This window comes from Charadrius vociferus, unplaced genomic scaffold (genome assembly GCF_000708025.1).
Source record: "Charadrius vociferus isolate BGI_N301 unplaced genomic scaffold, ASM70802v2 scaffold63, whole genome shotgun sequence".
Taxonomy (NCBI): domain Eukaryota; kingdom Metazoa; phylum Chordata; class Aves; order Charadriiformes; family Charadriidae; genus Charadrius; species Charadrius vociferus.
The window spans coordinates 145,142-172,616 of record NW_009647579.1 but is presented as its reverse complement, the minus strand read 5'-3'; the positions used below and the strand labels follow the sequence as shown (position 1 = coordinate 172,616).

The following is a 27,475-nucleotide window of genomic DNA, read 5'->3' as shown; positions in this document are numbered from 1 at the left end:
TGATAAAATATCCAATTTACTAAGGTATTAGTCTCTAGTCACAGACTGCTCAGTCAGACAGACAGCAATGGAATACCACCAGGAAAGCATGACTGCCAACATCAAGGAGCTCTAGCAATGCATAAATTAAGGTGTTTGATTTTATGCCAACAACAGAGTAGAAATTTAATATACTACAAAATTGGTAAAAACCAACTGCTAATGCATAAGTCTACTTTTTATGTTTATTAGGAAATGTCTCTTTTTATTTCCAGATATAACAAACTTGGATATACATTAGGTCAAGTTGCAGATCAACTGTAACTGCCTATCCTAGCAAGGAGATGAACAAGGGCAATGGGATCTACTTTTTCATTTCAGGATAAGGTCAGGATGGTTTAGCACATTAATAAGTTATTCAATCACTATGTTGTTAAATATTTCACGCACGAGACTATGACAAAAACATCAGTTTTTCAGTTAAGATAGGCTAGAAATCATACATAAAAATGTACTATTTCTGAATCATTCAAGATTTAAAATTGTCTTCTCATGGATTTTACTGCATATAATTAACAAGCTGATAAACTAATTTTCCTAGGAAGCATTTCCTAAAACTATGATTCACCATTTTCTAGCAATTTTTAGCTGAAATATGCTAGAAAGGAATAAGCATCATTAGTAAAAACCTGGTAGCAACACATTTGAAACAGCATACTATAAAAAAGATACAAAATCATACGGACAATTCATTTAGTTTCAAAATTTATCATTATGCTTTGCATATAGGCAACATTAGTAAATTTTGACCTGTGTCTGAGACTGTTTTATTACAACAAATTCCAGTATGAATGGTGCACTGGTTGAAATGAAAACAAATAAATAATATCCAAATATTTTGTTTGCTCAATTTTGTAAATAACATCCTCAATTTACCCGAGCTGGAAGTAATTACAGCTTTGAAATACTTCTAGTATGAACAAAAATCTCCCACCCACAGTTGCTCCCTCTATGCACGTAGCAGTAAGTACATATAACATCTCCAAACACACTAGCCTGACAAGATGCATGGTTTCCAGCTTCACAAGGGATTATGTTGAAGGTGACAACTTGTGTATCCCAAAGGAAAAAGATGAGTTAAACATCTCTACCAGTATTGGTGTAATTACAGTTACACTGTGTAACAAAATACAATATACAGAATAAAACAACTGTTGCTATAGTTACAGTATTACTTGGCAACACATTCCCAGCTCACCACCTTATATATTTTGAAGCTAGAGCTATGCTTTTAAGGTACGTGTATTTATTCTACTACAGAATATATCTACAACGGTAATCTAATCCAGCAGATCTAAATTTTGGAGCCTGGCAGAAAGTACTTCCTATACTCGGTTACAACACACAGAGAAATGGCAGCTACGGCGTGTTCCTGTGACTCCCCCTTTTCAATGTCTGTGTCAGCCAGAACGGGTGAGAAGCCACCCAGCCTCCTTCCTCCCTACCACGAATCCGTCACCTGGAGCTTGAAAGAGTATTCAAGAAAAAGATTAGCATGTAAATAAGGCAAACAAGCCTTTTGGGTTTGTGCAAAACTTTGTTCCATGGGCTAGCTTCTGAAGGATCTGGTTTTGTGCCATTTAAATGAGTTGTCAAGGATTCAACGGTAAACAGGCGGCACGTATAGTGCCAGCTGGATCTGTCACCTTGAGATAGGGAATAGTCAGGCTGCCACTCAAAGACGCAGCTCCAGGAGCAGGGAATCACATGAATACACACTCTCCTTTAAGTTAGCAGCTGAAAATTCAAAAAAAGTCATGACTTGATTGTGAATATATCTCACTAGAGAAAAGGCACAGCAGCCTCAGCATTTAAAATACTGTCATTTTGGTTTTTTCTTAAAGATCATAGAATCATAGAACGGTTTAGGTTGGAAAGGACCTTGAAGATCATCGAGTTCCAAGCCCCCTGCCATGGGCAGGGACACCTCCCACTAGACCAGGTTGCCCAAGGCCACGTCCAGCCTGGCCTTGAACACCTCCAGGGATGGGGCCTCAACAACCTCTCTGGGCAACTTGGACCAGTGCCTCACCACCCGCAAAGTGAAAAACTTCTTCCTAACGTTTAATCTAAACCTGCCCTCTTCCAGTTTATAGCCATTCCCCCTCGTCCTGTCACTACATGCCCTAGTAAAAAGTCCTTCCCCAGCTCTCCTGTAGGCCCCCTTTAGGTACTGGAAGGCCACAATAAGATCTCCCCGGAGCCTTCTCTTCTCCAGGCTGAACAGCCCCAACTCTCTCAGCCTCTCCTCATAGGAGAGGTGCTCCAGCCCTCGGAGCATCCTCGTGGCTCTCCTCTGGACACAGTGAGATACGGTGTTTGTTACTGATTTTTCAATTTTCATTTGGCTATAACATTAATAGTCATCCAGATAAATACCTAAAGATATTTTAGGTGAAAACTGCCAGATACAATTTTTCCAAAACTACTCTAATTATTAGTTCAGTTTAAGAAATTATCCAAAAAATTATTCAGAAAAAATCTCCAATTGTTTACAAATGACAAATATTTTTTTGCCATTCTAAACACAATTGTCCTGTCAATGTTCTAAGAGAAAAGTCAATAGCATTTAAGAAGTCAATTCATCTTGGTCTTTTAATTGGAGATATTATTAGCTTTAAGGAACCTTGGGATTTCTGTTGTAACTTTCATTTAGCAGGCAGTTGTGAAAAACTGATTATTTCATGGCTTGAGGGGGAAGTTAGGAGTTGGTGGCTTTCTTTGGAGCACAGGTTGAAAACCTGAAGCCAACAACAAAATTATCTGACTTTAGTGAAAGTCGGATTCAACCTCAGCATACAGTACAGCACCTGAAAGCAGCAGTATACCTCTCTAATGTAAAATTATTCTCAAGTACATTTTTAACGCTCTCCCTTTATCATTTTTAATTCCATCAGCAAGCTTCTAGTACATTTCTTGGAAGATGATGTCACGGACAAATATATTTCTTCTCTTAAGCTCTTAAGCAATTGTGATTCTCCCTCGTTCTTTTTCAGATATATAAGTAGTCATCCACTTCCCTAAAGAATTCATTTGTGGTGTTCTGCATCGCCCAAATAAGACAACCTCTACTTTCTTTTTGCCCAGTCACACTATACATAATTTAGCTCATTCACACTTCAAAAGAAATTTCCTCCAACTCTATTGAAAAGAAAATAGTACTCTTCACACAGCTTAAAATTCCCAGCATGTGAGCTGGCTGCTTTCTTAACATGAATAAAACTTAGGATCTTATTTAAAGATAACTTTGTTAATTAGTATTGACATTTCAGAGCCGAATGGCAGCTTCCTTCCTCACCAATAGCACTGGTGTCACACTAGCAGTATGAAACCCTCACGTAAGTACCTCATTAAGTTCAGTCCTACTTTGCAAATGGCATACTGTTTTTAAGAGCATTTCTGTATGCTGCATATAACCCGAGACTTGAACTATTCAATTCTCTTAATTTAAGCTGTGTCTGAAGAACCCTCTCAAAACTAGCTTGCATAACTTGATCTGGAATAACTTATGCTATTTACACTTCAGGATTTATCTTTAAAATTCTAAATAGGTGTGATCTACACATACACATTTACTATTTCCCCAAAAGTGATCGTTTTTTAGTTCTCACTTATATATTGTACCACATATTGTGAATCTTATAACTGATTGCCTCCTTTCTCTCTATATAACTACATTTAGAAAGTTAATAATGTATTAGTTAATAATGTATATAATAATATTATCAGACTACTCCACTAAAAATTGTATAAACATGACAGCATCTCTTCAAAGCACTCATTACTTATTTCAGCCTATTTCTTCAAATAACTAGTACTTTTTTCACTTTCACAAACAATTTCTCACCCTATAGCTCCCAAAGAATAACTAGTACTTTTTTCACTTTCACAATTTATCACCCTATAGCTCCCAAAGGAATTAAATGATATATTCAAAATGCTCAGTTTTCCATACATGGTACACAAAGGCAGCCAAATTATTCTTTTTAAATTTTATAGTTTTAAAATACAATTAGGATTTTCAAACTTGAAAAAAAAAGAAAAGAAGGTTCCTTTGTTATCTCTTCAGAGATATGTATTACTGGTACATGAACCAGACTAGGTTGACCAACTATGGTTTCACCCTGTTTCTTGAAAAACTGCATACACGTTGCTTCTTGTAACGTTTTCTGACAAGTAAGTGAAGGCAATCCCGAAGAATAGATGCTTCCACCTCATATTGGGGTAATAATTGCTGCAAACTAAGACAAGCTTGCAGTTTCAGCTACTTATACTGAAAACCAGTGATGCTTCTGAATTCTTCCAAACACCTGGTACCAAACATCTCCAGCCATTTCATGAATTTGTCAGCTGCCATTGATAAAGAGGAGACCTGCTTAGACACGATTATTATGAGCAGATCTCCAAACAACTTTAACACCAATACCAGGTGCAGTCAATATTTCTTCACTTACTTAAAGGTCCATGATTTACAATATACCCTATATTCAAAAAATACCATGTTTACAGAACTGGCATTAGATAAAACAGTTTTTAGATTTTGTAATCTCATGAAACTTCATTTGAGTGATTTTCTCCTATAAAGATACGTGCTTACTTTCAAGTAGGTCAGTAAGCAGAAGTGTGTAATCCAACTATTCTCCTTTTGAAGTGTAGACTTGAACAAAAGCAGCAGTAACAAGCAGGTCATCGGGAGTGAGGGGGAACAAACAAAACGCTGGGCTTTAGCTTCAGTGGGTAGCAAATTCATTGGAAAAGACAGTAGATTGAATCATAGTTTGGAAAAAATTATAGTGATTGTGGATTTCAACGTGCAAGGACTTACCCTAAACACATAGCTATGGTTTTAGGCTGGATGATCATTCAGGTTGGGTTCACTAAGTGAGAGTATATAGTCACATATTTTCAGTGACCTTTTATAATCTGTAAAAAAACTTAGAAGTGTAATGTGTTACAAAGAATGGGAAATTAAAGAAGCTAAAGGAAAGTGAAAATGATCACTGCCTCTGATCTTAATGACATTGTTCTCAGTGTTTCAGTGTACAAGCATCCAAGCAGCCACACTGGTTAGGCTTAATTTTTTTCTGCGTTTATTTAGATAGCCTTGATGTGTACCACATGCAAAGTTTATGCATCCCAGGGCTGCATTTTATTGTGCAGAATCATTGAGGATCCATTTTTTTGACAATGTATTGGGGTCAATAACACCACCACCCTGGATGAACAATTGGCTATATTTAGTTGAATCTCACTTTCAGACTGCCTTATCTGAATAACATAACATGATTTGGCAAAGCTGCAAGCATAAGCAGCCAAGTACCACTTTTTAATACTCAGTACACTGAATGCTGTATCCTTAAAGTGAGCATATATTATTAGAAGAAACATTTCTTAATGTAATACATAAGTCAGTAGTCACCATAGCAACTTTGAAACATCACAACTTTCATGTTACACCAGAATGACTTCCTAACTTTTTTTTAGCAACACTGGCAATCTGCAATCAGAATATTGGTCTGTTTTTCAGAACAACTAATTAGTTCAGAATTTGTTGCCTCACTCCAGAAATACAATAGAATTCTGTTTTGGCAATTGCAAAACCTCAGTTCACATAACAGTCTATTTACAGTGTTTTGATAGAATTTGACAAAGTTAATAATAAAGTCCTTCATCATGCCATCATGACCACTTTATGGGATTATGAAAATGTGCTGCCAACTGATTAAACAATGGAAAAAAATCAAAGGCATCTTCTATCAGCAATGTGCTTGCACTTTCTACTTGTTAAGATCAAACGAAAGAAATTGGTCTCTTAGGTCTTCCTGGACCATTCTGGATTCAGAAGTTTCCATTTCAGTGGCATTCTCAGCCAGAATTCCTGTATCAAGCAATAATACTGACGCAAATTTCTAAGTACAAGAGTACCACTCATTTGTCTACACTAGTATACTCCTAATCTGACTGTATGTAAATTTCCTCTTTTTCAGAAGACATCTAACAGTAATGCATACAATTAATTGTACAACACATTTTAATTTAACATGAACTGGACAATATTGCCTAGTGTGCACAGTCCAGCCACTCCAAGTACAACTTCCAATTATTACATGAGAACTAAGACTTTATGACATCTCCTACAAATGCTAATTAGCTGGTAGGTTAGAGCCCTCAGTCATGTAGCACTTCATCAATCACAAGGCTTAAACTATTAAAGTTGGAAACTGCAATATTTTACATGAAAAGTTATGTTGCAAGTCAAAGTAGAATATTATATTAGCCCCCTTTATGTGGTGTTCTTTTATAATAGTCCCCACAAAAGAATTTCCACAAGCTGTTGTCCTAATATGATCCAGGTCTACATCCTCCACCCTGTTCTTGTCTCAACAGCTACTGTTTTCAACACCGAGACTCATACTTCAGAGTATATGATTGTTTTTAAAATATCTGCAGATTCCTAGAGGACAAAACATACCAGGTATAGCCACTGTACGAAAGAGAAAAGTTGGGAGCAAAAAGGAACATGAAAGAATCATCATCCAGTTCAGCACTTCTGCCCTTCAGCCATATTCATAGAACTCCCATGTTCTGGTAAGAAATACATAAAGATTTCTGAGGTCTGCCCCTCTGCATGCTAAACTGACAGATATGAGGTGTAAGACTAGCTTTGCCAGGTTAAACAAGGCTATTAAAACAGCATACCCAACTTTACTGGCACTAAAATGGAACAGTGGTGCCAAAGATTCTAAAAGAAAGAAATATTAAGTAATATTGCACCTCTGACATTGACATAAGTATATTATTACTCCATGCCAATCTACCTTGATCCAAATCCTCTTAACGCACGCTGTTCCAGTGCTGGGCCTCTCTTAAGCCTGCAAATTACACTGAATAGTGTAGCCGTTTTTCAGTTTGGTCAAAAATTACACCAAAACCACTGCATGGAAAGACAATGCATCATTAGTTTGTTATCTATCTCATTACTTTTTTCTGCAACACGTTGCCTCATATGTATTCCTCTGCCGTCCTGTGGGACTCACCACAGCTCTTTTGTTGCCAATGTTTTTGTTTCTTCCACACCTTTGGTAGGGAGCCCTCAACAGAAACTCTCTTGTCCTTCAAGTATAACAGCTATACAGAAAGAAGAAGAAACAATTCCAACTTTCCTGGTTTTGGATTGTCTCCTTCATATTTTTCAACATGGCAGATAATAGTAATGTACACAGGAGAAATTTAGAATTAGAAATTGTGTCTTTCCAAGTTACGTATTCCCTCCTACTCAGTTCAGGTTATTACTGACAGAAATATTTTTGAGCAAAATATACAAATTCTTCCTTCTTCAATTACTTGAATACAACCATTAAAACAAATATTATTTTAGGCTGAGTGAAGCACTTCAGACTGAGTGAAGAAAGATGTAGCCATCTATCTTGCATCATCAAATGAAGCACTAAAATAACTGGTCATTCACAAGTTCTCATATCAAAACATAATAAAAATACACAGATATAAAATTTGGCCCTGCATAGAAAAAAGCAAATGGAGACAAGCATTATAATCTTACAGTCAGAAGAATCTAATGTCTAGAGAGAACTTAGGAAGAACTAGAAGCGACTCCTTCACTTTCAGGTGCGTTTTCATGACAGCAAGACGGCAAGCAGGGCGCTTATCCTGAAAGAAGATATGTAAAGGCAGGACAATCCACTAGAGGGCCCAGTAATTGTTTCATCTACTAAGTGTGATACGAAACGGTCCATGTTGCTTTTCACCCACTGAATTCCCACATACATGTGCACGATGAGGTCAAATTAATTTCTAAATGCTCAACATACGAATATCTGGCTGTCGTCGCTTGACGTGAAAACAACAGTGGAAGAAGTGGACAAAAGGTCATTTTTTTTTGCACATGCAATCCAGGAAAGGCTAAAAGCATAATCAGATTCAAGTAAAGGATAAAATTACTGCAATCTATATGTATTAAATACTTTTCCATCAAAATTCATTCTCATAGATGGTCGCTATTGGAAAGGTATGTTGTCAAAACTGGAAAGAAAAGAGGTACATCAGACAATCTTTTTCTTAAAGCACAGCATCCACTACCAGAGTATCTGGAAATCCCTGAAAAGTGACTGTTCAAAGATATTACAATAAGAATACTACAGCACACTATGCATACTATGCATAGTCCAACATGCTTCTGAAATAACTCATGACTGAATGAACAATCTGTCTATGGTCAAAAAGGAGCTGTGCTCCTTTTGACAGAACATAAATACGCTATGAGTTATGAATGTCCTGGGACACGTAACTTCATGCAGTGAGGATAAAATTATCTAGAACAGAAAGGCACTAATGCCAGGAAAGCTTCTTGGAAAAAAAAAAAAGTAGACAGACACTGAACATCTTCCTTTCTACATGCAAGTATTGTGGTCCAGAAATGAGGCTAAGGAGGCTGGGATGCTCAAGGAGGCTCAACATGAGAAGTCATGATCTAATAAGCACTACCAAAATGAAGTTGAACACTTGGATTAACTAGACAAGTAGATTATTTTTTTTTCCAGGTTAATTTATAAGCCTGGATTTCCACTGGTGACATAAAGAATTTTCTACTTCAGAATTGTACGCTAAACATATAAAAAGTAAACAGTGAAAGGATCATTTATAGTATCATACTCTACGATTTATTTAAATAACAGGGGTGAGCAGAGCAGGATGATATTTCGATCAAGTTTTTCTCTAGTCAAGTTATCTGTGAATGAATTGATCTTCAAACACATTGGAAGCAAGGCACAAGTAAAATAATGACCCAAAGCTGAAAATGTGACCTAAGGGTAATTTTAAAAATGTATTTTCCAAATATTATATTCCTTTCCTATTAAAAAATAACGGTGTAATGGTGATCTGATATTACCATTTTGGGGCATGCTAAAATCTATATATTAAGATCATGGGGTTATTAAAAATGCTTCAGAGAAGCAAATCTATGCATAACTTTTAAGTGATGTAAATGATTTATATTTTTTTAAAGTAATCATCATAATTCATTTTTCTCTAAGTGAACCAAGTATTAGCCCATAGCAGAAAAACTGAACTTCAGAAGTCCCCTGATGAAGCAAATTTACCAGAATAAAAACCTCAAAAAAAAATATCAGGTGCTATTTCCAGTTTTAAAGAATCAGTTTAGTACTAAATTTGATTTTGCACCCAGCGGTTAGCAGGATTTATTTATCACATTGTATACTAGAGCTCACGAGGCTATAACGTGTTTACTCTATGATTAAGTGAAGAGAGAGAGTGTGCAGTTTGAGAGTGACTATTTTCATTAAGCAGCAGGTGCAAAAGAGGCAAAACCATCTGCAAGCTCTAATAAAATAGCCGTGATGTATTAAAACCAGAAAAACCCACTACATTGCATATTTCTGAAAACATAGCCATGACAGATAGTGCTGACAGCTCTGTGATAAGTCATATTCATCACACAATTTTGATCACTGAATCCACATTCCTCCCTCCTACTGATCCATTTCCTCAAGATCTAAATACAAGACCAACTGCAAATCATCGGTTTGTTTGGGGGTTTTTTAGAATACAAGCTAAAAGAAAAGATGCATTCTTTTCTTCAAAATTCCCAAGTGATGTCCAAAGCTAATTAGCATTCAGCACAGGATAAAAGGCTTGAAGTTTACTATCTTTACATCATCAGCATTTCTAACAAAGCAAATATTCAGAAATAAGATTAAAGGGGATGAGTACATATGCTCCAGATTTGATAGGCCTTATTTCCTGGGCCTGAAAAAGCAGTCTTCTCCATTTCTGGAAAATAAGGACTTGGCTTTCTAAAGACTGTATTTAACCAATTGCAGACAGAAGCACGGTTAGACCATGTGAACCCTATATGAATCCTGGAGGAAAACCACAGTAACATGAACTACTTATGCAATAATAGAGAGTAAAGAGTAGACATTCTTTGACTGGCTGTAAAAGGAGGGGAGAAGTAATAGTAAAATGTATTTCATGCCAGGAACTTTTTCTCCATTTATCTGTATGCTCACAAGTGTATTTATATATGATAAAAAGTGATACACACAGAACATACCTGCTAGCATAAATATTTTTGTGAGTGTGAGAAAAAGGATACGGTAAATAAACACTCTACTACTGTACGCAAAACCCTTGCAGAGCTGCCTTTCCAGGAAATTCCCTCCCCCAACTGGAAACTATAATGATTAAATCCAACTTCCCAAAGAGAATAAATGCAGTTAGCTAAATTTGTGGAAAATTAGAAACAAGACTAATAGGGCTGTGCAGAGACAGCCTCCCTTCTTCATGTCTTTAGCTCACAGGAAAAACACATAATTGACTTGATTTAGGTTCCTTCCCAACTCCTCTCTTCCCTCCCCCAAAAAAGTCTTTAAAGGAAAAAAAGCAGTATCCTAATCTTTTAACAGTCCCGCTCGTTTTATTACATTATTTGGAAAGAGTAACAATCAGTGTTAGTAAGGATAACAGAATCCCTCATGTTGAGGAATAATAAGACGACTTTCATTTAACTCCAATGCTTTTGTGGAAATTGCAGTACCTTATATTTTTGTGAAAAAATATAATTAAGAAATTATACTATAAAAATGATCCCATGGAAAATAGTAACACATATTTTATATTAGAGAACTACTTGACTATTACAGATTTATTCCTTGCATTTTTTAATATATTAAAAGTAATACATTGTAAGAAATATATTTCATTTAAATGTGCCTAAAAAGTTTTACAACATATCCTTTCATAAGGGATCTTACCTTTTTTTGAAGTACGTTAATTTTTCTTTCTTTTACTTCCAACATGTCTTTCATATCTCGAATCTCTCCAGCCAGGGTTCCTTTCTCTTCTGTGAGGTCTTGAAGTTGTTTTGTTTTTTTATTCAGAAAGGTTTCTTTTTCTTCCAGTCGTAACCGCAAGGCATCAACCTACAGTAAGTCAAACATATTTAGGTTTCAGTGAAGATCATTCACATATTTTATTTATTTTTTCTAATTCCCTTTTACTTTGCCACTTAAGAAATGTTTTATTTATTTTTTATGTACATTTTCCAACTTTATCTCAGACTAAGAGATTCTTGTACTTGTTAAAAGGCAATAAAAAATGAAAGCACTTTTAGCACCAACACATGAATAGAAAAAGTAGAATAGTCAAAACATGAAATAGCATTAAAACAGTGCTAACTTGACAGATGGATAACGGATTAAAAAAAAAAAAAAAAAACCAACATCTTGACTTATTAAATATATATCTCATTGAAAATAGTGTTCTGTAATCTGTATTTAATTTGCCCATTAAAGCCACGAAGTGGGCAATCAGATACTACAGTCACTAGGCAGGTTTGGGCACAGATGAGTAATCTAGAAACAGAATTACTTAAGAAAGACATGGCAAATAGGGAAGTTATAAGGTTCTTCACTTTTCTCCAGTGTACATTACATAAGCCTCTTAACAAACAGGCCTTCCTGCACTTTTCTGTAGTAAGCACAAATCCCTGACAACCAAAATAAGGGATATTCCAAGGATTTTCCTAAGCAGAAATATATTATTAAAGAACCTCACAAAATTGCTCTGCATATCATAACTGCTTTTTTTCCTTTAGAAACACTAAAAAAAAAAAAAAGTAAAAAAAAAAAAAAAAAAAGACAAGTATTCTAACAGCCCTGAAGGTGTACGTAGCCTTCATTTTCTCATTTCTTGCTGTATAAACGCCCAAGCACGCAATTTTATTATTCTCTTAACACAACTCAAACAGTTCTCAAATTATGGCCAAACACTTGCTGGTGGTCTGGAAAAAATCCATAGATCACTTGATACTGGTTACTATTTGTATACTTTTGTTTCTAGAAGCAGCTCTACTGCTAATTGCAATTAAAAGCTTGGGTACTTATAAAAGCATTTTTAAATAAGGAGGAAAAATAGTTGCCTCTCCTCCATTGCAAGAGGGGGATGGGGGCAAGCAGCAGCCACCTTCAAGGACAGCAGAATAAACACTATCATCAGTAAACAGAAAAACTTTTGGTGAAGCAAGGAACAAAGTGGCAAGAAAAAGGAAAGTTTAAATGACAGGGTACCTGTTCAAGGAAATGGAGGAGGGGGGAACTGGCTCTTTAGGGAGTACAGTCAGGAAACAGGAAAGTATGCTCAACGTGTATAGACAGACATGGCCACAGCAGTAGGCATAAGCACATGGACCCAGGTGGAAACATACAAAAAATGTCAAAACAGGGGAAGAAACAAGGAGCTAGACAGGGAAGCAACTTTCTTCATAGTAGATATAACAATCCTACTTCACAGCTTCAAATTCTGAGTACCTTTTTTAGTAACACCTTTCTACATAAGCACTACCTAGAGTAGTTACCACAAGGCAAGTATGATTCCAAATGGAAAAGGTGTTACTCTTCATACTGTGAAGAGGAAAGGAAGCAGTCACTGTCAAGATGTTCACTGATACAGTGAACATTAGAAATTCTAATATATTATTCAGACTATTGGCTCTCAAGAACTTTCAAAAAGGTATTCAAAGTAAGAGATCTTGTCACGGCTTCCTTAAATTAAAATATAATAATGGAATGGAATAAAGCAAAGAGTTAAGTGATCTTTTATGTAGAGCCAGAAAATGAAGTTTTGCAAGTTTTAATGGTGCGGCTTTTTATATAGTAGAGAAGAACAAAACAATTAGGAATCAATACTGCAATAATTCAAGAATATAAAGATACTGACTGTAGAACGTAGGGGGTTCAAAATATGATGTGTGTATTCTTTGCTGACCTTGATAATTAGCAAAATGAAAAATTATACCTTTCATGGAAATGGAAAGAGCAAGTAATATTATTCCTGCAAGAATGTTTTAAAAAGTGTATGGAAGGGTGGGCTAAGTTGAATAGACAAATGAAGAATTGTAAAGGGAAAAAAAAAAAAACAGAAATCAAACTGAATTGGAATGTATCTCTCTAGTTTAAAATATTTATCAATTTGTTTGTCTAACCTAAAATATGCTGGAGGGTGGAGGATGGAACTTAATTCATTAATGCCAAAGAATTACCCATCACATAAATTCTACTCTTGATACCTTTCTAATAAAAAGTATTTTTGTAATAAAATAGTAGACATCTCAATTCATTCAAGCAACAGAATAGGTTTGGCTTTAACCATCAGTACTGCAAGAGTTGTAGCTTATATGCATTGGTTCCTTCAGTGAGCACTTCCACTAAACCATACTTGTTTCCAGATTCTGGTTCAGAAATGCAGTTACAAATGAATCACTGAGCAGCTCACAGGCAACACAGCACAAAACACTGGGTGGGGACATTTTTTTGGGTAAAAACAGATTTCGTCATATATCAAGTTTTATACCGACCAAATGAGAGACTCTTTTTTGTTTTAATGTAAGCTTCATATTATTGAAGGCTAATCTGTAAATTAAATAACACAAGAAAACATAATATACCCACAAAATTTTGTCAGCACTTTGAAACATCATAAGAGATCAACAAAAGCAACCCACTGTCAGTGTTAAGCATTATGGAATCAATTCTGCATTTCTTGTGCAACCTCAAACTCCCAAATTCAAGCCTGGAGTATGGAAATCAAGCAGTTTATGCTCAGTGAAATATTTCAGTTTTCCAGAAGGCTGGTTAACACATTGAAACTTAGAGTCCAGGAGAGGAGTTACTATAAATACTGCTGTAGACCTACATCTACATCTGCCCTTCTGCTCCACCCAGAGAGAGAAAGATGCTACGTAGAACAGAAAGCCCACAGAGTGGCAGCATGGGCACTGAGAACTTTTGCAAGGTTTGCAAGCCATTAGAATAACATTATAATTTCATGCAAAGTAGAGAACTGAGATTTAAAAAGTGCGATCATTTGTCATTACAATGGCAGATTTCTTTGATTAGAGGCTATTTTTCTGATACTATTTTCTTCTGCAGCTCTGAAACCATGAGGTTTCACATTAAGTGGACCCACACAGGCTTGGTTTGGCTGCAAGGTACGCCCCTGAGAAGACAAGCTTTGGACTGAAAATATACGAAGTGGCAATCTAGAATAATTCTCCTTCTACAAGAGAGCTGCAAGAAGTCAGACGTAAGTGTGAAATTTTAGATTCACTAATCCACATTTCAAACATATGAATGTCAGAAAATAAAGAACAAGGGTTTAAAGTTTACATTACCTAGAAATTCATAAAGTTTATTCATAATAAAAAGCTGGATGGAAGTAATTGAAAGGGCATAAATGTTAGGTTAGCATTTTGAAGTTCTGCAGTTGGAATAGTCAGAAAAGGTCTTCTGTATTAAGCATTTTTTTTTCCTAGTTAACCAGAATATTATTACAGGACAAAACAATCAGAAAATCTTATTTATTTTTATTTATATTCTAAGTTTTGTAATACTAAATTTATTCAAAGGAAAAGTCTTCGCAATGCCATTTTAAAACTTGGTTTGGGACAAATTTAGATGATCTATTGGATCTCAAAATGCAAGTTCTTCCTGCTCTTAAAATGGCTCGTTGCTTTTCTGTACACTTGAAAAACTATTTATATTCTACTGGATTTATTTTATTTTTAAGACTTTTTTACAATATTACAGTAATAGGATCTTGCAGTTTGTAAGCAGTGTGCAATGAGATTCAAAGATGACTTTTTAAGTTAGAAAACAAGAAATAGTAGTAGCAGTAAACTTTCAGACCTCTTAATAGACATAAAAGACCTCATCTGAAACTCATTACCACATCTTCTTTATACTTAATCACTTACTTGCTTCGTGTCTGAAAGCAATCCCCTAAGTCAAATCACAAAAATCTCTGTTGGGCCTTTAAACTGCAGCTGAGAAGCTCATCATAACATTGCAGCAGGAGCTCAAAAAGGGGTTCTCTTCAGTCAGGCACTGCAAGTCTCAGTTACCAATTGCCACTAGGCAGAAGCTGAATGCTTGAAGTCAAAGGGAGTTGAACGTGATTAGAGCCACTGATTAACAAAGCACTGATACCATTCTCTAGCGATTGGGATAACACAGGAGCTCACGCGTGAGCTGATAGGGTTCTGGTCCACTTGGCTGAACCAGGCAGTTTCTGAGTCAATAGTCTTTTCTTCTCTACCCATCCAGTCCCATCCTAAGGGCCACGCAGGAGCAGTCAACTCTCACACTTCTTCACAAATTTCTTCCCACACACCCTGTCATCATGGCTGACTAGATTCAACTCGGGAATGGGGATTTTAGGCATTAAAACTTGGGAGCACAAGCAGGGTTGAGAGGATGAGTAGATGGCACTGAAGTACAAGTCTGTGAGTCACAACCTATGTGGGAAAGGGAAGCAGAGCCCTGTCCACTCCAGTTTTTCAGACCCCAATCCTGCCCCTCACACAGCAGTTAATTAAAGAGCACCACATGACTGAACCTTTCTGTGTTTCCTTTCACCAGTAGCCAGCTCATAGCATGACTAATATGTTATTTCTATTCCCTAAACAAAGACGTAAATTCAATCTGGAGGTACAAGAGAAGTTCCATGGTGGTTTTCTTTCACACCAAAAAGAAATACACTCGGAACTCTGCAGCATAGCCGCAATCTCCATCTTTTCCTTTCACTGGTTCAGGCCAGCCACACGAAAACATTTAAGTCAGCACAAAGGTTATGACCTCGACTGTGCCACAGAGCACCAGGCACCTAGTATTTCAGAGTTGTCTGGACTGACTCTAAACGCAGAAACAGATTGTTTTCTTGTTAATGCCATAAATAGATTACCCCACAAGCCTTCATGTAAATAGTTGACACTTTAGATCAATTCTTTCAGCTCCATGGTAACTTTTTAACACTTATTAATGAACACTCATGTGTTCGAGGTGAATTGCATTTTTCCATAAGAAATTGCACGTGGACCTAAGATCGGAATATATTTAGATGTGAGTGATATAACTTCTGCCTAGAACCCCACTTACCACAAGAGATTGTTCTTAATATGAGACTGTCTCAGTTTTCATTTAAGAATTTATTTCTAGCCTTGGTAGCTTCAAACAAAAGCTTAAAAGCACAACCGAAGTGCAGCTTCAATTGCACTAAAAAAAACATTCAAAAAGATTTGAAACAGCCAAAGAATTTCAATCCCCCCCCAGCAACCCCACTTCACACAAGGACAGTGCAAGCATTGGGAAGGAGAGAGTACGGCACATCCAACCACAGCGTTAGGTGGCGGATCCTCCGTTCCAGTCTCAGTGTCTCCAATCCCCACTCCTCCCTCTCCGGCAGGTGAGCGGTTCTGGCTTGTCCAGAGGCAGAGAGGCCACCCTCGTTACTAACACAGAGAAATAAAAGATGGGCTTACACCACACATTCTCTGTCAGGAACTCCGACACTTCCGTAACAGTCCATGATGTCACCTCCAAGCCATAGGAAATCCAATGTTATACTTAGGAGGTTAAACTGTCTTATTTCCCAGCTCTTTCCCAATGAACTGTAGGTCAGCAAATGCTCTACTGTTCGAGCTAGAATTTGAGTTCCACAGAATTAGAACAAAATTCCTTAAAGGAATTCGACCTTCCTGGTGAAACAGAAATCTTTCTCAAATATGATGAGAAGCAGGTAGTGACCCGGGTTACTGACACAGCATTTCCCATGTTTCAATCCGGATCACAGAGATTCAAACTAATCTTTTGCAAACCATAGACTTTTCTATTCTTTTCTAAGACAATACCTCATTTGATGTCTTTTTCCCCCCCCCCTTTGTGCAGAAATATTTTAACCATTATATATTACAATTAAGGCCAAGTCCATGTGAGAGTTCAGACTAAAACCTTTACAATCAGAAAAGGATAATATTCATAGCACAGCATGGTTTTCAATGTGTCATCCTTTTCTCCTTACAAGTACAGGAAACAATTACCTCTAGTCTTCCACCCCAGAAGCTGTGTTTTATAGAGCTCAAATTAGATTGACACCAATGTTTGGAAGAAAAAAAAGAAAAATAAAATCTGACAAATATATCTCTATTTTCTTACATCTCCTCAACCAGTGGCCAGATACCTTGAGACTGATACAGCACAGCACTTTAATTCAAAAATCCACCTACTCAATGAAGCCCGCGTATTTTGATAGAATAGCTATATGATCCCCCAAACTAACAAACACGGCAAGGAGCCATTCTGAAATCAGTGCTCTACATGAGTTTTCAGAGAGGCAGAACTCTGAGCCAGTGCCAATCTGGGAGAGTGAATAGGTAACTTATACTGCATGTGGTCTTAGGTGTATAGATTTATTTTCTATTCACAGGAAAGCAATGTGGAGGTTTACAAGAACATCGCTTATGTCAGTCATTTTCTCCTTCCCTAAATTCTTTTTTCTGCCTCCAATAATCATGAACCAAGACTTTCACATTTCTCATCATGTGAAATAAAACTATCTCAGCCTGAACTGCATACGACCTTTTACTATCTGGTACCTGTTTGGTGCTAAGCATGTATGACATCATTTTTTAAGTCAAATATGAACCTCCAGATAGTGTAAAACCAAAAAGCTGTTAAATCAGCTCCCCATCTTGTGGAAGACAAGAAGCAAAATAAATTACTTCATTGACAGCCAGGATGAATTTGCCAATATTAGAAATTATCTCTTCCCTGAAAATGGTAATGTGAAATCACATCTCCCAAAAATAATGAAACAATGAAGTATTCTAAATGGAGCAGGCCAGTAGACCGTGAGAAATGCCTGTCATTTTGTCACTCCTCCTTTTACGTCTATGGCATTTTAAATATAATCTGAAAGGAAATTAAATACGGGTCATTTTACAGCATCAGATATATGTTTTTATATTTGAAAGGATAAGGATTTCTGGTACACAAAAACCCTCTCTTTGGCTTTTCACTCAACACCATGTAATTTTAAGAGTACTAGAATTATTTTTCCCAAGCTTTGGCAGTACATTTCCTAGTAAAACTTGGCAATCTGAAGAACACCATCATTTTCCAGAAAAATAAAGCAAAACCAGATCTGATAGCTAACACATAAAGCATTTCAAAGACCTTCGTCCCAGTAAATTGCTTTTTAATTTTGTCTAACTTCTTTTTCCTTGGCAACTACTTATTTCAACTATTTAATACAATAAACTCTGACACTTGCTCTGGAAATACAGAACACACTGCAAAAACTTCAGAATTGGGTTATACTTCAGAAAGAAAAGAAAAGTTCATGTGAGTGGCAAAAATTGCCAAATTCAAAGTTGAACTTTATTAATCTTCATGTCATCACCTGCCACTCATGACCAGCTCCAGTAGTGACGTCTATTTCTTGAAGTTCCTTACTGTTAACTGTTTAACTTATATGCCATATTATATATATCATTTATGAAAGTGTTTTTAGTGTTATGGAGCTCCATGAGGAAGTAAAAAATGAAGGACTACTGTGTTTCACTGTTAAGAATTATTTATTTTACCAGCATAAATAAATATATTTAAAGCAAAGGCTTGCCTGCATTTTTTTTTTTTTAAACTAATTCTGAATTTACTAGCCAAGCACTAAGTGTACTGTAGCGCCTGGGGTAATAAAGAAGGCAAATTGTAACCCATTGTCAATCTCCCTCCTAATCCCACCTCTGTTCCAGCAGAGACTGCAGTCAGTATTTGCCACCGCATCCAAGAGTGAGCCTTCTGCCCTTTTGTACTGCCATTCTCTCCCTTCCTGATGACCAACACAGGCTCCACAGGGCTGTTGACACTTTTCTGTGCTCCTGTTTGCTTTCTTAGTGTATTATGCAGCCATCTTTAGAGAACCACTTCAGTTAATCAAAAAACAAACATATTAAAGATCTCAATGCCTGTATTTATACATCTGTATGTACCTGGGGAAATGTAATATACTAAGTTTTGATTATGAAAGCCAGTTTAAACCGTGAAAAAAAGAGCTGTCACTTCGATTTTCTATACAGAAGTACTGAGTTGTGAGGCCTCGCATGGGCATTTCTGCAAATATGAGAACTGAGTTAAAAGTATAGAAAGGGTATCACATATCTTTAAAATGTCCCAACTCTCCACTTCAGAGCTAGTAAAAAAGCAAATCCTAAAATACAACAATAAAATGAAAACTATCCCCTTGTTATATTTGTTCCTCATTTTTCAGTCCGATGTGATAAACATGATTTTTTTCAAGCAATGGCTGTACCTGGTGATCCATAGTATAACACCTTAATTTCTCTCAAAAATATCTGATCTATGTAAAATTTAAGGCAGAAAAGGCAGAACATGGCCACATTTTGAAGCTGCAGGCACTTGAATTTTGTACAATTAATACGCTTTACGTTCTTGTTCCAAACTGAAACCTTAGTGAGTTAGCTAGCTTTTTCCCTTCTTAGAGGAAAACTCCACTTTCAAGCATTATTTCAACACCATTCCCACCCCCTATTACTCTGGGTATTATGGTCGCTCTAGTTTACATTTTAATTCAGCAAATTATGTTATTATACAGCTGATAGTTAACAGGCTTTATATTCTTTAAAGGATAACCTGGTTTACTGTCTTCTTTCTACTACTTCATCATTTAAGAACTGACAAAAGGAGAGGGGTTTAAGGTAGCTGAGCACATTGTAGTGGAGGGGAACAGACAGGGAACAAGATTAGAAGATGGTTTATAAACACAGGACAGTGTTGCCTGTTCACATCAGGAAGACAAACTTGTGCCATCTCATCCCATTTCCCTCACAGAATCACTGTCACAAGCTCTTGCAATCCTTCTGCACAAGAATGGGAGAACCAACAGATGGTGGTAATGTATCAAATGCACTTACTCTCCTTTACTAACTCCTTGAAAGATGGCACCTACATGTTTCATAAAGCTCCCAGCCTCCCTCCCCAACAGCTTAGCCAGCTATCATATCTACTAATCAATCTTGATTTGTCTGTCATTAGTTTTTTCCACTAGTGCAGATTATGCTGCTCTTTAAAAGAGAAAATCGGTAATGCTGACTGGTCAAACTACACTACAAAAGGTTTTAGCTGAACCAGAGATTGCAGTCAAGATATAAATGGTTCCCCCAGGCTGTTTGAAACTCATCCTTGTGTAACATTACATGCTGCAAGGAATTCCGATCATGTGTAGCTTATCAATGCAGCCAACTGCCTAACAGCTGTTTTATTCAAATTTATATCTTTGCCTACTCCTACCACTACAATTAGGTAGTTTAAAGCAACTAGTCCAAAGTTCAGAATCTAATATTCAGTTCAGTTCCAGCAAATTTTGGAAAACACATGGGAATTGTAACTCATGTGCTAATACTTAAAGATTTTGTTAATAAAACTTCCAACACTAACCTTACCTCATTGAATTTACCTCACTGATTTTTATGCTCACTATAAAACTATAGTTGTCATAATATTTTTGAATTACTGCAAAAGGAAGCCAGTCATTCCAGAGTCAATGTTATTTAGCAACATAATGATAGTTATAAATTCAAAATACTTAAAACCAATTTACAAAATTATCAATCTTGGAAGTTTTTAACTTTTGAAACTCCTGTCTCCAATAACATTCAAATTTTATTATACTGTAACAGATTTAATAGAAAGTGAATTAAAAGGACACAATGTTCTTTTTAAAGTTGTGCCAATGCATTTAATTGCTTCATGAAAAAGATGTGTAGAAATGCATAATAGTATAAGAATCATCAGTAAATACCTGTTAGCTTTATACATGATAAAAATAGAATTTTTACATGAACTGTTTTTCTCAGGTTAATTTTTTTAATAGTAGGAGTCAGTTATTACAAATAGTTGACATACCAGTGAAGGTGTGATTTTCAAAAAGCACATTTAGGTTTGTAATCTATTCAAAACATCCAAACAAAGGAGGTGCCTTAGGGAAACCTCTCTCCAACAGAGCTAAAGAGCCTGTGTTATGCTTGCAGGGGTGAGCTGTACCCTTGACCTCTCTCTCAATTTCACGCATTTTGAGTGAGACATCTCTTATTCACCCTGTTCTGAGACTGGAACACCTGTATATGTCACCCAGTTGTTTATGAGACATTCCGACATCAGTAGGTCCAGCTGGAATCTGCTTGGCTACAAGCTTATCTTCCAGGATCTATGGCCAGCTCATAAATAGAGTGACATAAAACAGCTTGGGCAATATTTTTCATTTATTCGTAAGAACACAGCGAACAGAGAAGAAGGTTATAACAATAAGCTAAACATATATTGTTTACTTTAAATATAACACAGCGTTTTCTTCAAGAAATATGCCGGTTTGCCTTTTGTATTTCTCCTGCCCACATTCTTCCAGATACCAAGTATAGCCTTTGCTCTGCAAACCGCTGCATTTTTCTCAAGAGTGAATAAGCTTCTAACTACTTGTAATCGCTCTGATTAAAAATTCACTCTAAAATTTTCAAAATATAAATGCTGAGAGTGAAGTCCCCACTCTCCCAACAAGCCAGGCTCCATAATCTCCTACACAATAGTAAACGTCAACTGGTTTGATACCAGCCTTGAGCACCAGCAAACTACAGGTCTGCGTAACTCCATCACTTGTCCTCAATCCCAACCTTTGGTTCTTTAGGCCTTTCAGAACTTTGTCTTACATGCCTTGAAAGCCAGAGCAAATGAGAAAGGCAACTCCCCCCCCCCCCCCCCCACCCCAGTTCCTCCCCTTGCATACATGAGGCAAGAAGGTATTTGCCTGCTATCAGGACAGAGTGCAGTATTTTACTACATTAGGTGGACAAAAAGATGATGTGGAATATTTGGCATTCCAGTAGTAGTGTTCTGAAATGTGTCATGGTTTGGGCCGAACTGGCAACTGGGCAACTGACAGAGAGGCAGAGAGAGAGGCAGAGAGGCAGAGGAGAGACAGACAGACTGATGAGTTTAGAAGGAACTAAACTGCTTTAATGAAATATTAATAATAAAATAAAAAGGAAATAATGAAATATTTACAGAACGGTATCAAGCTCCCAAGATGACAATCACGTCACCGGCTGGCACTGGGGAAGTCCCAGACTGGACTCAGTGACAGACGGGAACTGGATGAAAGGCAAACAGAGCCCTCCTTGGGCACCAGCCATTGAAGAAAAAGGGCTGACCCTTTGATCCCTCAGCTTTTCTACTGAGCATAAGGCAGATGGGATGGGATACCCTGTTTCCTAGCTTCATAGTCAGTATTTTTCACCCATGAAGATTTGGCGTATTTATTTTCTTGTGGTACAGAGCTGTATCAAAATACCCTGTCCACAAGCTGGCTTTAAAATTAATTTCCCTTTTACAGCATGCAGCTGAGTTTAGGTGATACAGAAATAATTCAGTTGGTAGAGTGCACAGATTAAGGATTATTATAAATGCCAAATATTTGCCTGGAGGAAAGACAGGATGTTGACTATACAATTAACTAACTGTAGAAACTGCACTGACCGCACAAAGTTCTCTGTCTTTATCTTAATAAATTAGGCTGAACTACGCAGGCATATCGGAACCATGTAGACCTCAAATCAGAGGCCCCTGGGACAAGAAGACCTAGGGTGAGAAACACAAATCAACCTTCTGGTTTGCTCTGGCTTTATGTAATAATATTTATTTATTGATTTATTTCAGGAAAAGCCTAATGCTACATATAAATACAATGCATATATACACCTGGAGAAACAGACTTCTACAAAATCCCCTTTCAAAGAGGGCAAAACTCGTAGGATACCTGTACTGCTTAGGGGCTTCCAGCTCTGCTGTAAGTTACTGGTCTTAATAGCATCCTATAAACTTGCAAAGCGACAGCAACCAGAAATGCTCTTTGTTCAGAATTCCAGAATATCCTCACATCTAGAGGCAAAATACTACATTATTGGTTATAATGGCTTTGACAAAACCTTTCCAAAATAACAAATAATTTTAATCTTTAGCTGACAAGCCTTAGTTTCAATAAACAACAATGTTGAGGTCTCCAGTGGAAGTATTTTTATGAGATTAAGATGCAATATGTATCAGACATGCTCTCTCTTTCATTGGCTGCACCAGTTCACCATTATATCCTCTTTCCACGTTTCTCCCCAGTCTTCTGTGATTAAAATGTCCAACTTAAGGACTAGCAATATTCAAGGGTAGATTCAAAAATAATAACTCTAATCCAAGAATTAGATAGATGATACAACCAAACTGCACGTACTGGGTCTGAACCACATGGCATAAAGCATCTGTTTAGAGAAACCCTACCTAAAGTCTGTGAAACAAACCATAGCTGGCTCAATTCTATCATAAGTATCTAGAAATATATATGTGCTAGCAGACAAGTTGCAAATTAACTTAAAAATGAAATTAAAAGTGACATCCTATTTTTAATTCTTTGTTCTACCAGGCCAAGAACACAAATTTCAAGGAATTCAGAAGTCAGGTCTGCTAAAACAAGAAATAAGAGAAAACTAAAAGACTGGATAATTAAATTACATCTTTCTAGAAATAAAAGTTATAGAAGAACAGATTGCCTCAGGAGAGATCTTTATTTCCATACTCAGAGTTGAAGCATACTTTCTAAAATGTTTGATGCAAGTAATAGTTAGTGAGTAATATTAAAAGCAATTTATTTTGTTTTTTAACACAGACTGAAAGTTCCATAAATGGATCCTAAAAGGACTACTCTGGCATGTAATAAGGTACATTCTTGGTAAAAGTTTATCTCTGTATCTACTAAACATTAATAAGATTTTTAAAATTGTAGAGATCTCCCAGCAAGAACATTTTAAGCTACTCAGGATATAATAAATAGCAATAAATAGTACTTTAAATAGCAAAGTTTGCATACCATTCTCAGAGACAGTTTTAATAGGAAGTCTGTTTCAAGCAAAGGCAATATGCAATCCGTCTACAGCAAGGTCTTTTGCTTACTGCAGGTAGTAGGTCGATGTAGGGAACAACTTAATAAGTACATATGTGTCTCAGATCAAGAGTAAAAAATTGTATTGATCCCAGTGTTTGTAAGGATAATTTTTTTTAATATGAGGTTTATTTCTGAACAAAGGGGAAAAAACAGATTAATTCTGACTGATGCAACTCAAAAAGAAATGCTTCTGTAGCAAGTTCATAGTGATCTCGGTGCTATAAATGATTTAAATAGGCATTTCAAACTCAGCTGAGTTTGATTCTTTTTAGCAGTGTGGTATACCCTTAGTTTTCCAGTTATGGCATCTTGAAGATTAAAACATCTTTCCAGAGGAATGAAAATGCTTAATACATGCAACTCACATAAAAATCTACTACTTTAACTGAAGGAGGAGCAGGAGTTGAGATTCTGCTTTGGGAGTAAGTAAAACTTGGTATGTGAACTTCAGAAGAAAATTTAAGTCCAAGATCACAAAGCAAAAAAAATTCCAAAGGTTAGCAATGAAAACTCTTTTTCATAACAGGTGAAAGAGAGAAAAAAAGCTAACAATATAAATACATATTTATAGGTACAGTGGCAAGGTTTTGAGAACTCTTGAATTACACAAATAAAAACTATTTGTCAGCATTGCCTCAACGTGATATCTGCACAAATTGCTGCTTCTCGTGTGAATGGTAGCATTGACTAGTGTACATCAAAGATAAGCCCAAAAAATAAACAGGTTATCACTTAATAGCTCACGTAAGGTAAAAAGCTGCGTGCTGAGAATAACACCAGCAATAACAAAAGAACCGACATTCTTGTAGGACCTGACATAAGAGGGAAAAGCTAGGACTGTAATAGCAAGCTATTGCTCAAAATTAAGTACTCTGATACAAAACTCAAAGATATAAGTAGCTGACCTGTTTATCACAATTACTTGATTTTTGCAAATAGTCAACTTGGGAAAAAAAAAAAAATCAGAAAAGCAACCCTAATATAGTTCAGCTGTAGCAGTGCCTTTAGATGGATCATCAACTGACACGGGAACTTGCCAGCTGGTCTAGTTGTGTAAGAGTACAGATACATACAGTCCTCTCAACGTTTCCCATCAGTGCCTTACCCAGAAACAAGTTAAACAAGTACCTACTAATAGCAATAAATTGTATTTGTTATCTAATGCATGGAAACTTCCAGAGTGCCAAGAATGGTAGTATTGTTTCTGGAAGCTTATATCTATGTTATTGATATTAGGAGATGATACGTGAATAGCCATAAGGAAACATTTCCTTTACTAGTACAGCCAATGCCCTTACTAGTACCTAGTAACTTTACTAAGCTAATTTGCAAGTGGCTTAAGAACAAGCGTACTGTGAGTCGTGTGATAACTACTTATTTTCCTAAAATCTCAGTTATGAAATAGTAAGTGTTGAAACCCTTACCAAAAAAAAAAAAATCTGGTCTTTATGATAGTGTAGAAAAATGAAGATCTAAAAAAACTCAAAACAGAAAGACAAAAATATATAAAAATACAATTTAGATCACACTTAAAATGTTTTTATTTTCAAACTCAACAGATAAGTCAAGATTTAAAATGTGAGGGCTCAGTAGTTTTTGGATTTATGGAAACTAACAGCTTTTCAGTGATATTCTGAGCCCTTTAAGAAATTGCTCTGTGAAATGCTGTAATAAATATATATATAAATTTAATTCCAAATTTAATTTCATAAGTCATTATTCAGACATATCTTACAGATAGTAGATGGCACATCAGCTGAAAACGGCAAGGCTTGGTAATAGTGTTAGAGTTAAACTATTTTGTTTATAACAAGCATCTCAACCAAAAAGCAGACTGTACTCCTACTGAAACAGAAGTGCAGCCATTTTGCCTATCTTAGGCATTGCAAATATATTTACTTTTTATTCTGGAAATACACTCCCAAACTACTTAGAATCATAGAATCATTTAGGTTGGAAAGGACCTCCAAGATCATTGACTCCAACCATTAACCTAACGCTGCCAAAACCACCACTAAACCACGTCTCTCAGCACCACATCTACGTCTGTTAAATCTCTCCAGGGATGGTTAACGCCACCACTTCCCTGGGCAGCCCGTTCCAATGCTTGACAACCCTTTCAGTGAAGAAATTTTTCCTAATATCCAATCTAAACCTCCGCTGATGCAACTTTACTCTTGTCCTATTCCCTCTAACTTGGGAGAAGAGACCGACCTCCACCTCGCTACAACCTCCTTTCACATAGTTGCAGAGAGTGATAAGGTCTCCCCTCAGCCTCCTTTTCTCCAGGCTAAACAACCCCAGTTCCCTCAGCCGCTCCTCATAAGACTTGTGCTCTAGACCCTTCACCAGCTTCGTTGCCCTTCTCTGGACATGCTCCAGCACCTCGATGTCTTTCTTGTAGTGAGGGGCCCAAAACAAAACACAGTATTCATTGTTCAGCCTCACCAGGGGAACGATCACTTTTCAGAGAGTGTGCTGGCTTGCCATAAGAATTCCAGACAAGGAAAGACTACTTAGACCACGAGAGGCTGCTTGAGATGCAGTGCACCAAGAAAGGACTACAAGGGCAGTTTCAGATTCCAAAACGCTAACTCCTTTTTTATGTCAACTTTGCAGTAACATCCTTTAGGCATATTAGCTAGACCTGGAGAATGCATTCTACTCTCAAAAAAATTTCATCACAGAAATGGTAGACCTTCACCTCATATTTTAAGTATTTTAAACACCTAAGAAAATTAATGAGACCACAATACTGCAAAGAGATGCACGGGATTGGAACTAGGGACATAAAAGCAACAATTTAATTCTTTGTTTAAATACAGTCCTTGTAACAGAGGTTACATGGTAAATTAAATATAAAAAGTTATGCAAGAATGAAATCGGACAGAAGTTTCAGTTGCAGGCTTCCTAACATACCAACAGAGATTAGCTTGCCAAATACTTTTGCTGAATCCAGTCTGCCAGATCACCTAGCAGCAAGTCAGAGACATGTCAAGATCTGATCTTGCGTTTATTTATTATTCAGCTGGAAGCTATAAGTTTACCAGTTTACCACAATTATATTCCATCTGGGAGACACTCGGTTTCTCAAGGCAGAGTATCATCTGCGCGAGAAAGATAAAGCAAAACTGATATGTGGTGCTTTCATAACAGTCTTGACACTAAACAAGCTATGTAAAGTTAAATACAAAAACAAACTGTACCAGAGAAGTGGTCTTACACTGTCAAATATGTAAGGGATACTCTCAGAAAAAGAATCAGCAGTGAAATGACTCTCACAAACTACTTTCAGAGAAAAAGCCCTGCAACCTACAAGAACCAACAGTGACAGCCAAGACACGGGCACTGAATAAACAAAGAAAGAGTCCTCTTTCTTTGAGCAGTAACTGAGCACCAATTTAATGAGAATAAAAGCCAACTCTAATTCTTCACAGTGCAAGAAAGTCTAGAACCCACAGATCTCTCAACTGTAATTTCCAGGATACCATCATACTTTCCTTCTCCAAAATGTGCAAGACATTACTAGATATCATGTACACTTTATTACATTTCAGAAAGAGAA

At 36.6% G+C, this 27,475-nt stretch overlaps 1 protein-coding gene across 1 annotated transcript in view; it reads right to left on the bottom strand.

Annotated features, from left to right (window-relative positions):
• ERC2 (ELKS/RAB6-interacting/CAST family member 2) overlaps positions 1-27,475 on the bottom strand; it is a 366,168-nt gene that overhangs the window by 193,887 nt on the left and 144,806 nt on the right. The window contains exon 6 of the mRNA XM_009880932.1: positions 10,833-11,000. Coding sequence (XP_009879234.1) covers positions 10,833-11,000 — 168 coding nt within the window. The remainder of the gene's footprint in view (positions 1-10,832; positions 11,001-27,475) is intronic.